The sequence below is a fragment of the Tigriopus californicus genome, chromosome 12, assembly GCF_007210705.1.
Source record: "Tigriopus californicus strain San Diego chromosome 12, Tcal_SD_v2.1, whole genome shotgun sequence".
Classification (NCBI taxonomy): Eukaryota; Metazoa; Arthropoda; class Copepoda; order Harpacticoida; family Harpacticidae; genus Tigriopus; species Tigriopus californicus.
Genome location: NC_081451.1, coordinates 10159319 through 10172066, shown reverse-complemented (window position 1 = coordinate 10172066; position 12748 = coordinate 10159319). Strand labels below are relative to the sequence as shown.

Here is a 12748-nt window from a genome sequence, read left to right as displayed (position 1 = left end):
TTTCCAGGCACTGCTCTCGTCGGGCATCTATTTCGAAGGTAAGCAGCACTGGTCACAACTTCGGCCCAAAAACGATGGGGCAAATTACCGTCGGAAAGCATCGACCTCGTCGCCTCCACTAAAGTTCTATTCATCCTTTCAGACACTCCATTTTGTTCAGGGTTCCGTGGGACAGTCAGTTCGTGTCTGACGCCTTGAGATGTCAGGAAACGCTTGAACTGATTGGATACATATTCTCCTCCATTGTCAGTCCTGATCGCCTTCACAACACACCCAGATGCCTTCTCAACCATGACTTTCCAGTTCTTGAATACTTCTAGTACCTCGTCCTTTCCTCTCAGGACATAAACCCAAACGTACCGGGTCAAATCATCGATGAAAGTGACGAAATAACTTCCACCACTCAGTGAAGGCAGGTCCATTTTTCCGCACACGTCACTATGAACAAGCTCCAATTTTTCACAAGCTCCTCTTTCAGATTCTTTGGGGAACGCCAACCGGTGCAATTTTCCGCTTATGCATGGCTCGCATATTAGGTCTGGTTGACCTCTCTCCAAACCCACACCTTTCACCATCGCACCTTTGATGAGAGTTTGTATTCCTGATGGACTCAAATGGCCCAGTCTTTTGTGCCATTTCCGATAATCTGCCGCCTCCGAATCCTCACGCGAAATCATCGCAGTCCGCGAAAAATCTTGATTCAGGTGGTACAAATTTCCAAAACGTCTGGCAACAGCCATTAACTGCCCATTTCGATTAGAAAGGCGGCATTCAGTACCAATAAACTCGGTTGATACCCCCCTCTCCGACGCTTTTGATACGCTTATTAGATTGAAAGCCAAATCGGGGACCAACAGAACATCATTCAGCACACATTTCTTGGTTTCCTTTCCAAGTTAAGTAACGAGTTCGACCTTTCCCTTGCGTTTCGCCATTACACCTCTCCCATCTCCTAAGGTAACCTTGAGAGGGACCGGCAAGACCTCCATGTCGTGGAAGGCTCGAATATTGCTACACATATGGCTTGTCGCTCCAGAATCCACTATCCAAGTTTGATGACCCCCAACCCACGTGTTGGTCAAAACGTGACCAATTGGCAACCCAAAATCACCATTATCCGAGGAACGATCCCCAGTGGAGGCGTTATTCTCCTTCATTTGATACCTGTCCTTGGTGTTGGACTTGAAACGGCAGTTTTTCACGAAGTGACCAGGTCGTCCACAACGATGACACTTGAAAAACTTTTTCTTGTATTGAACAGACAATCCACGTTCTTCAGATGGCTCAACCGCCAGCTTCTTTCGTTCTTCATTCAACAATCGTTCGATTACGACCTCCCACTCTGGGACCTCGGCATGGGCTTCAAGAGCGGTAACCAAAGTGTCGTATCTTCGAGGGAGACTTGCCAGGAGATGAACAACCCTGTCTTCTTCCTCCATAGGACTACCCACAATGGCGAGCTCGTGAAATATTTCACTTATGGACTTGATATGGCTTTGAAGGTTTCCATCCTCCTTCAAACGGCAGGCAAACAAGCGTCTCCGGAGCTCTAGCTTATTCGCCCACGATCTCTTCTGAAATTGGTTCTGGAGGGTATTCCAAACCAATGAAGGATCCGTTGGTTCTCCCAACAAATAGAGCAAACCGGTATCAATTGACAGCACAATAACTGCCAATGCCCGATTTTTCCTTGCCTCGAACTTTCGAAACAGTTCGCCAGCTTCCTCTTCTGGACCCGTCGACGATACTCCAAAGGCCATCTTTGATCAGAGCCATCCGGCACTGAATTTTCCAGGTTGGAAAATTCGACCCATTAAGTGGGACAATGATGGACCTCTCACTCGACATGATTTATCAAGGGCTGGACCCATAACCTGTTGAACTTTTCAACGTTCTACGGTCGGAGAGGAATTACTACACCCAGGAGGTTCCTAGCTGGTTCAATTTCTAACATTTGATGCTACAGAATATTTCAAATAAAGAGGCACAAATATCTCCCTGACACATAATTATCCCACCTTCTTGAGACCAAATGTGGATCATGTTTATTATCAACATGCTCATCATCAGTTCTAAGTTCCCAGGTCTAGTTTGTAGCATCTCAAAAACCGAAATTACTCAATGACCATCTTATGACAGTTAAGTTTCAAGTATGTCATCAGTTTCGGAATTTTGCCACCGGATAGATTATATTACAAAAGCAAGCTAGCAGAGCAATTTTTAGAACGTACTGATGGTGCATGAATGGTGATGTCGGACCTAATGTTCCGAGAAATGACGGTAGAGGCGCTGCCATCAACCCACTAGCTCTATTCCAGATTTACAGTAAATTGTAGTGGGAAACTACAACGAACCAGTTGATAACCTTTTCCTCTTTCTTAAAATGCTATCACTTTCGTATCTTTGCTAAATGAAAACTCAATCTTGAAAGTATCTAATATTTATCGAGTCAGTCAGAGATTGATGATTAGTATTAAATTTTTTCTGTAAGCCTTCTGTAGTCTTGTGAACATTGAGTTGTTTTGCGGACTGAATAATCGCCAAATACAATATACTTCTCGGGAATGTCTGTTTTGGTTTGCTATTATTTGTAGAAATAACTTGAAATTCTTTAACTGGAAATGTGATTCCCCTCAGTTCCGATGAAATGATCACAATTGTCTATTAGTCGTATTGAGTAGTGATGGGATGAAATAAATTTTCCAAATCAAGGTTGCCGAAAAACATGGAAAGTGAAGCACCGACAGATTACATCGGCACGTAAAATGTTATGTCTGAGTAAAAAGCAACCCTGGTTGGACGATCAGGGTTACTTTTTGAGGCTAATTAACGGGTTCCCGACAGTCCACCGGTCATGCCATATGGCATTGAGAATGTAAATTGGCAGCCCTAGTTGCAACGTCCCGTGATGATTATTTTGGTCCCCATCAGTAGCATTGAGTACCACTAGCGACAGCAGTCTGATGACGTCAGGACATTAAACAGTAAGAATACTTGTACTCGTGATCTGAAGCATTCATCATTTAAAAGCTGTACTGCAGTTCCAGATCATTCTCAAACTTTTTTTGAAAAAGTGACCAAATTGTGTGATCTGTGTAATTATATATTTTGTATTAAATATAAGGCCTTAGCCTTCCATTACAAGCGGAGCCGTCACCATACTTTTCCCTTCTCAAAAAGCTTGTTCAAATATGAATTGAAAACCATTAGCATATCAACAGCAATGTTTAATCTTGTGTTTTTTTCCCAAATATTTTCCAAGTAACCTTTGCAAGGCACGTTATAAAAGTTTGCCCAAAGCAAAACATGGCGTAAATCATTGAACTCAATTTTTGAACAACAGTGAATATTAGCTAATAGTTCATTGCACGTGGCCGGAAAAAAGAAAACTAGGATAAAACCATCCAGTTATTTTACTGAAAATCGACGCCTACTTTAAGTGTAAAACAATGCGGTGATATTAATGTATATCTTTGTTTTCATGGTGATATTGATTGATGAGATCATGAGAGAGAGCAAAGGTATGTTTCATACATTTTATAAATTAAGACAGATTAATAAGTGTATAAAGCATATTTCGTGCTTGAAGCGTGGGTTGAGAAATATTTATTTTGAGCAAATCCTCAAACAATTGCTATGATTTGTTTTTTTGAGAGTATAGAGCTCAAATAATGATGCAACTTTATTTGTGTTTTTTTATGGGTGAACAAAATTTGCATTGTTTTTGTTACCTACAGCATTACATTTTGTGCCGATTTTCAGTTTTTTTCTATTTTTAAAGCATTTTTCTCAAGATTTGAATCACATTTTACAACATATTTTGACCAGTGCGATATATCACTGAAACTTGGGAATCGTTTTCTTAGATTGTAATATACAATTTTTCCTCTTCAAAAAAGCATAAGGCAAAACGAAAAGACAATGAACAAACATCCTGTTTTGCTACCATACACTTAGTTAGCCTCTTGATCAACGATGCCCATATTTGCCAAACCAAAAGATTTTGCAATTCCTGTTGTCAGCGCCTGCAGCACTCATCATGGTCTGAATGGCTTGTAAAACTCCAACAGGCGCCTTTGCGAATTTCGAAACTAGAGATCAGATACTGTTGAACCATGAGCAGATCAACGTTGATTGCCAGCTTGGCCAGGAATATCCTGACTTGGTCGATTTTCTTTGCTCTCCTGGAGTTGCAAGTCCACGGTCAGAATTTGACAAACTCGTCAAGACATGGAAAACGTAAGGTGTACATTTGATGATTGGTTTGATTTTGATTAACGTTTTTGGACAATGTTTTAGTCTTCTCCTTGTTCAATGTGGTAACATTTAACAATGGCCCATGTACAGGAACTGGATTACCGGGAAGGTACGGTTATCATTTTTTAGTATCTATGTTATCTATACTAAGACCAAGGCATTTATGGTGTGCATTCTTGCCACGATTTACATTCAAGCCAAATATGTCACATTTCAGGGGTGTGTTTATAAGGGGGGCAGCTTCTTGGTAGGGATATAAATGATGTAGTTTTGTCGGATCTGGCTAGCCTTTGAATATAGAGTTGATCTGGAATTTGGTCAAAAAACTTGTCGGAGAAAAAAAAGAGGACTCATTGTTTTAACCAACCTAGACAACTTGGGTAACAAGAAGATGCTCTCAAAAAAGCATTTAGTCATTTTGCATTAACGTTCAATGCCTACAATTGATCCCAAAACCTGATATAATATCAGAAACCATTTGCACCTTCTTTGAATGCTGTACAATGCAACTTCCTTAATTTCTCTCAATACGAGAGATTTCTCATTCCTGTGATGTTCCTAGTGAAACATCTTTGGACTTGCTCGTTCTTTGGCGAGCCTGTTGAACTAATTGAAGCCCATATGGGCGAGGCATATTCAAGATGGAGCTGGACAATCGACTTGAACAGAGTTAGCATCGTGATGCTAACTCTGGACATATGCATCCAACCACACGTTTGAAAAGCTTTGCCCACCTTCAAATGGATATGCTCATCAAACTTTCCTTTAATTTTGAGGACTATCCTAAAACCCTTCGTGACCAAAAGCTATTATCAACAGAGTGTTTAATGACGTTAGCACAAATGTCATTGAACAAAACTTGATTCCGCTCAATGCCATTTTACTCTCCATCACCCAATCTATGTAGGATATCTACCAGAATACTGAATACTTGATTAGTTTCACCACAAGCTAAATTTTGTATCATCAGCATATGGGAGAGATGCTGACACTACGCCTACTAAGCTTTTGAAGTGCAGCAAAGAAGGAGAGGACCCAGAGGGCTAGTCAGAGAAACGACACTCGCGAGATTTCTGAGATTGTATTGCCGTCTTCGCGGCTACCTGGTATGTACATGGGGATCGGCTTTGAAAACATTAAGTTACGTGATTCTCAAAATCAAGTTCCGAATTCAGGGAGCCAGTGATTTGATGGCTCGTTTGTCTGCTTTGGTTGAAACTGCGTAACGCAAGAGAAGCCGACACTCTGCTGCCCAACTACCAAAATGTCTTCAAAGGAAAGTCTCAAGTGGCTTGGTTGGAGTGACTTTTCTCTGACAACCCCTCTAGGAGGACCTAATAAAGAGCCCTAGGGGACACCCTGCCTGCCCGTATTTACCTGACATGTACGTAACTAAAGGATGCCTTGAATTTGCATTAAAAAAGCGTTGGTTCCTGGTAAGAATTGCTTGATTTGATCTTTTTTCGAACGAAGATGTTAAATAAATGAATGGTTAAATGTGGAAGTGAAGCTATGGTGATCTTTTTGAGGCAACACAAACCAGCAACTAGTGGAAGGGTCAGTTTTTCATCGCCAGTATCAAACTCAGGCCCAAGAGCAGCTGTTTGCAATCAAGTCATAATACAAGTAGCTAAAATCCAATAATCTCTTTGTATCCTGCAGTACTGCTGCGACTGGAATTTGCTTCACTGCATCTGAATGCATCTCACTAAGTGGAACAACCATGGGATCATGCGCTTCTGGGTATCATTTTTAATCTCATCATACCCATATGCGAACAATATTTTATTGCACAATTTTTTCTTCAATATTTTAGCTTCGGTGTTTGTTGCACCTTCGTTTTGAATTCTGCCGGGGGCGGAACAGTAACTCAAAATGGGACCATTCTTCAGGCTCCGATGAGTCAAACTGCCTTGGCCGATGGAATGAACATCGCCTATCAAGTCAACCGCATAAGCTCTGGTAAGTTCTGACATGTTTAAGAAGACGTTATCTGTCCCTTAGAGATTGCGAGTCAAGTCAACCGCATAAGCTCTGGTAAGTCCTGACATGTTTAAGATGGCGTTATCTGTCCCTTAGAGTTTCCGAGCACAGGGACTCTAACTTCCTTTGTCAGACAGCCCAAGCACGATGGGTAAGAGGCAAAGTAGATTGTTTAATGAACTACTTGTAACATTGCCATGAACTTCGTTCCCTTTTCGGACATTATGTGATGTGACTCACAAATCAAGTATCAGATTTTCATGGAATTAGCAAAAAACAACTCAAACTGATTTCAATTCAATAAAGAGGAATCGGCCCAATTGGCCCTAAATTTGGCAGAGGCCACTTTACAAAGCGCCATCTGAAGTAAAGAAAGGAAACCATATTTCGTGAAGCGTAGGAAGGTTATTGAAAGAGCATGTTTCAAATTTCTCTAAAGCTGAGGATTGATGGAAACACTGGTAATGTCAAGAATGACTTCAATTATGATCAATTTTGAACCAGTTTCATTTCAATTTGACATAGTTGAAGCTAATAAATAGCACTAAGAGATCGATAACATTCAGGAAATATTTCTTAAATGTATCTTTTGATAGGATATGATTATCCAGATATTTATTCGTGCAGTTCTATAAATAACAGTTCGTGTTATTATTATTTTTTTTGCTTTTTTGAATCATTTGATCGTGCGACGTACGTTCCCTAGAATTTTTGTCCCCCGGAAATATTTCTCTTCAGCAAAAGCTTGTTCCCCAAATCAAAATCTTATCGCAAGGCAAAACCGTGTTAAAAAATATGTTAAGAGTGTACTCAGTACTTTCTAGCGCAATATTATGTAATAGTTGAATACGTATTCAGCCAAAGTTAATTATGTTGATTAACTTTAACCATGCAGTAAAAGTGAAAAGAAAATCACGCGTAGGATATACAGGATATATGTTCAACGTTATGTAGTAAACACTACATAAAACTTGAATTTTCGGCCTGATCTTGGTCAGCTACCTACGCTTTTGACAACATAACTTTCAAACGAACCACTTTTCAATTGAATAAAATAAAAATGACCTGCCTTTAAGTGAAGAGATCTACGTTTCTTATTTCATTGATTTAATTCGAAGAATGGCTCAGAGTTGCTATGACCAAGAGTAGGCCTATTAGAAGGGCAGCGCGTTCACAGTCCATATTTTTAGAAGTTTGTGGCCCCGCACAACATTTTTCTTCCTTGAATTAGTAACGTCCAATAAAAGAGCGCCAAATTCGATTTTTCTCTTCTTTTGTTTCACTTCACACGCCCAATTGATTTGTAGATGTATGCTTTCTTCGGTTGGATTTCCAAACCTTCACTATCTTGGGTCCCATGGATACACTTGAAACCAACGGAGGCCAATGCGTGGACACCTTCACGGCCACTACCGTAAGATCGAGATTTTTCAGTGAAATATGGTCGAAATGTTAGTAAGTTCAATTTCAGAAAACGGGAACAACGACCATTTGTGGAGAGAACAGCGGAGAGCACAGTGAGAACATGAGCGAAAATTTACCGATCTTTGTGCACTTTTGGAGGCTTTGTGATTGAAATCCGCCTTTCGGATCAGCCTCACATTCATTTTGTTTATGTCTATGACTTTCCATGGAACGTTCGACATCAAACAAAGCTATTTAGCTCATCACTTATGTTCTCTTTTAGTTTATGTGGACTTTGGCATGAACCCGCAATCTATGCTGACGTTTAACTTTGGAGCAACCCCTGGAGGAACCACGATCATGAGGGATTGGGACATCAAAGTGAACCAAATTCCATGTACTGGACCAACTGCGTAAGAACTGAAAACATTGATTATTTTACAAATTTCCTTGATAATTGATGACGAGACTTCGATTGAAAATGTTGTTCTTACGTCGAGCAAAAGTTCGAGAGGGTTGAACTAGCCGGTTTTCTTCCCAATGCCTCGCTCGGTTCAGTTATTTCGCACATTTGTGCTCGACATGAAGAAAACATATTTTGTCGGATTCTACTGATGACTGAGCACTTTTGTCTTTGTTGTATTGCAGCCCACCCATTGGTTGTCTTCAATATCACACCACACTCATGGGCCAAATTAAGTCCTTCAACTTCGATGGAAACACAGGCCACTTGGCCAACCAAAGGTTCTTCTGTGACACTATTTTTATTTAATTTTTTTTAGACTAGCGCAATTGTTCAACTCATTTTTGTCCCAGGTACTCGGCGTGCATACGGCAAGCAGCTGATCATTGTTGTGTGGAATTTCGAGTTTGTCCGGCTCCGATCATGAACGCCTTTACTCTGGATAGCACAGTTGGAACGACGGAGACTGCTTGTTTTACTGAATTAAATCCTCTTACACCGTCGGACATTGACTATATTGGAATTGCCGGTAAACCAAGAAGATTTTCGATACACATATTCGGAAGTCAGGGTTTGATGTACTACTGGCAAGCGACGCAGCTTTGAACTCGAGCGAAGTTATAATCTAAAATAATGTATAAATATTCAACAAATAAGTAAATACAATTAGGATTTGTAACAAGCTCACAAGGAGGAAAGCAAAGCCTAAATGAAAAATGTTATAATTTACAATTCAAATCAGATTTACCAGGAAAATTTGACTTACCCATGTGGGTATTTTTGGGTCGTTACAATTGTAACATCATTAGATGAAATTGGATTAGTTTTATTTTCGAAAAAAGAAGCGGCTAATTGTGATCTCGTTAGTTGTTGTTTCGTTAACACTAGCCTGGAAGCTAAGCTATCAAAAACAAAACCCAGAATTGAAGAAAAAAGGAAAATAGGTAAAACGTAAAAGAAAAAATTGAGGGAAATTGAGGAAAAACCAGTGAAAAATACAAAAATACTAATTTGAGACTGAAGCTTTTACATATTTTATGGCGCACAGAAGGAAAAATATGCTCTATCAACGATTCATTCACTTCGTTGAATGGCTAATTTGATCGATACTAGGTTAAGATGTTTTTAGAATATTCAATTTCAAACAACAATGGCAACAGAAACAAAACCGTACATGCCAATGGACGTTTCCATTGTGGCCTCATCAGTCTCAGAAACTTTTGTCATCCATTGTTTCGTTGGACTTTGTACTCCAGTTCTTTAAAGCCCAAACCAAAGGAGGAAGAGGCTCAGTAGATTGCTAAGTAAGCTACTCGTAACATTGCCATGGACGCAATCTCCTTGCTTATGATTTTAAATAACATTTTGAACGATCTTGCCAAAAACAATTAAAATGTACTATAATTCAATAAAGAGGAATCGACCCAATCGGCCCTACATTTGGTAGAGGCTAACTCTCAAAGCGCCCTCTGAAGTGCACAACGTAAACGATATTTCGCGTTGGGTAGGGACCTCTATGCTTCATCATGGCCTAAAACCAACGTGTTAGTGGTGGGAAGACTTATTCACATATTTGGAGATGCCGATCTTTATTATGTCCCTCTATATTGCTATTAAGATTTAAATTTTTATGTTACAAAAGATATAAAACTCTTTGATGTCGAACTGCTGGGGATTCTTTTTCTAGTAGGGGAGCAAGGAATGTTGTTGTTCACATATCTGGGACAGTTGTTTTTTTTGTTTTGAACGGCGTTATAGGGGAGAATCTAATGACTTATTTACGCAACTCAAATCCTTCAATGGAATAAGATGTATCTTATTTGGAAATCTTGCCTATGATTACCTTGAAAAAGAAAGATATTTGATGTACAATATTGACCCAACACCACATTTTCTAAAGTTATATTAAGTTTCTTATTGCATTACTTTTATCTTATGGCCATGATTTTCATATAATATATTAGTATATGGCATAGTAACGTTGTTTTAACAAACTGGGTGTTTTTTTTTTAAATTGTTTGCAATTCATCTCGGGCAGGTAATCAGGTTTACAACAACGAAACAATTCAGGGAATATGATATAAAAGCTTCATTAAAGCTGTATATCCTGTTGTATTTCAGGATCATCATCAACTTGCTCGATGACCCAGGGCATCCCTACAAGGAATATTTATTGTGGAACCACATTTAACCTTTTAGCAACGGCTCCAAATGCGGCAGTGTGTGGTAGGTTTTCTAATTCAACTATTGGCGATAATCTTGGTTTTGAAGTTGGATGAATTGTTCTGAGAGAGGAGTAGCAATTGCATGAAGCAGAGCAAACTCAAAAAAGGAGATTGATATGCAAGCTTGCCTCAGTACAAAACAATCGCTTCCCATCGTTTGCTATCAAAACAATGTTCTAAAATGCAAGTGAGAGCAGTCTTGATGTCAGAACAGAAAAAAAGGTCTGTTGAAGACCGGTAAGGGGGCCAGGGAGGTGGGTAAGCCTTTCGGTGTCCATCCTCAAATCATTGTTAAGAGGGGAACTTCATTCAAGAACATCAAATCCCCTTACAACATATCCAGTCCAAGAGCAAAGATCTGGAATTGTAATGTGCCCAAAGAGCAAGAAAATCGTGAAAAAATTAATCAAGCATTTTTTCCTTAAATACCACACTAATGCTTAAATATCCAAACAAATAAAAACTATTTTTTTCAAAAAGGTATTTTTACGTTTTCGGAACTTATTTTGGCCGATTTTCGTAACTTAAAAACAACTATTTTGAACAAAATCACATGTTATTTTTCCGACCCATAATGATGAACAAAATCAAATCATCGCAAATTGTCATTAGTCCATGGAAATTGCATGAAGGAAAATGTGTCATTTGAAGACATTTTCAGAATACAGTAAAATCGGATATAAGAGCAGCTTTGGGGACGTGAATTTCTGCTCTTATATCCGATGCTCCTGTTCCGCGGCTCCGGAGGCAAAACTGATGACAGAAAACATATTTTTAAGCTACAATTTGCTATAGTTTAATGGTCCAAACAAAATGCAACAAAAAAAATCGAGAAAAATGAAACAAAATGCAAGGAGGGCAGTGTGTTGGCTGTATGCTTACGCACCAAATACGTAGGTAATTTGTCATAGAATTACATACTGGCTATGAAGTTTGAAAAAAAAACCCAAGAGTTTTCCAAAGGAAGCACGTCTGACTCCGAACTTTGTGGGAGCTTCGGTCAGGCTTATCTTGGACAGCTTGTCAAAATCGACAAGGAGCATTTGCCTCTTCTTGATGGAAAAAGTGGTTCCCTTGGCAGAAGCCATTATGTATGACTGTTTGTTATTATGAGAAAGCGGCTGAAAACTTTCGTTTATAAGATGGCTTAACCGGTTTCCATCGAAAACTTCATTGTGGAGCGCGGGAAATAAAAAGAAATATTTTGCCGCCTTCAATTCTGCTCTTATGTCCGATGTGGCCCAAAATTTTGCGCTTTTGTATCCGATGCTCCTTTACTATATAATTTGATTCGGGGATTCACAATCCTGCTCTTATATCCGTTTTTATTGTACTAGATTTGATGATTTCAGATTGTACTCCTCCCTTTGCTGTGGATATAGTGACTGATAATACTGCTGGACTTCAGACTGTGATCCCTCCGACACCTTTTCCCCGAGGTAAGTTATTTGACCATCCTTTGCAAAGCCAAAATGAATTGAGGGGGGCATTGGTTCGAGTTTCTAACTAGAAAAAGTTTGTCCCACGCCGTGTTGTCATATTTCTGAAGATTGCGGCAGAACCTTTGAATTATTGTGAGATGAAAGCCCGCTTATATGTTGACATCAAGTTGTCTTTGGCCGCCGTATTGTGTCACTTGCTTGACTAAACTAGCGTTCAGTGATTATGAGGTGATCTCTGATACTTTCATATGCCCATTCCGTATGATGAAATGAAATGTTTAGTCAAGCGACAATTGAGAACAAATTTTGCAAGAAATACAAAATATGCAGCCTTTGAACGTTAGGCGGAAATGAAATCTTCATCTCAGAGTGCAATTGACCGACTTTTTAAAATACCATGTTCCTTCCGTTCCAGGTGTATGCCTTACCTATCAACAACTGATGTGCTAACCAAACCCATTGTAAACTTGTGTTTGAATTTCATAGACAATCTACATAAGCTGTTCAATCAAAATATAAGCTGACACAACTATTGAAATGAAAGGATTATAAGAATGCCCTTATGTACCATCCTTCTGTAATAAAAAAAATTGCCTAACAACATTAAATCTCTATTTTGGCTTTAAAAAACTTGATGAGGTGAGTGCATAATTCATATTTACTGAAGCTCAAGTGCAGACAATATAGAGCCCTAAAGAAAAAATAAGTTTGCCACAGGAATGATCAAATTTACATTTCAAAAATGATAAAAAATTTGAAATTTGCTGTCACTCCTGGTGATGAGATTCACAAAGCTCAAAATAAATGATTGCCAAAATGAACATAATAAGGACATGTTAACTAGAAAAGCAAAGTTCATTGGACAATATGAAAAACGGACCACATTCTGGAAAAAAAGAAAGAACTTTTGGTGTACCCACACTAAAAATACTCTACTCTCAAGGATTTTTTTTTCTTTTATGTAAACTCCAAGA

The 12748-nt window shown here is 39.1% G+C and overlaps 1 protein-coding gene across 3 annotated transcripts; it reads left to right on the top strand.

Moving 5' to 3' along the window:
• The first annotated feature begins 3998 nt into the window (after positions 1 to 3998).
• Positions 3999 to 12372, top strand: LOC131891506 (uncharacterized). 3 transcript variants are annotated; one of them, XM_059241108.1, is made up of 12 exons: positions 3999 to 4239; positions 4300 to 4366; positions 5920 to 6000; positions 6074 to 6219; positions 7548 to 7654; positions 7712 to 7757; positions 7928 to 8057; positions 8293 to 8388; positions 8461 to 8636; positions 10229 to 10333; positions 11685 to 11771; positions 12190 to 12372. In XM_059241108.1, the coding sequence occupies exons 1-12, from the start codon at positions 4116 to 4118 to the stop codon at positions 12222 to 12224; spliced, it is 1200 nt and encodes a 399-aa protein (XP_059097091.1). In that variant the 5' UTR covers positions 3999 to 4115; the 3' UTR covers positions 12225 to 12372. The 3 variants fall into 3 exon arrangements, with proteins under 3 accessions (XP_059097091.1, XP_059097093.1, XP_059097092.1); XM_059241110.1 differs by lacking the exons at positions 3999 to 4239; positions 4300 to 4366 and adding an exon at positions 5520 to 5641; XM_059241109.1 differs by lacking the exons at positions 3999 to 4239; positions 4300 to 4366 and adding an exon at positions 5616 to 5693.
• The last annotated feature ends 376 nt before the right edge of the window (positions 12373 to 12748 follow it).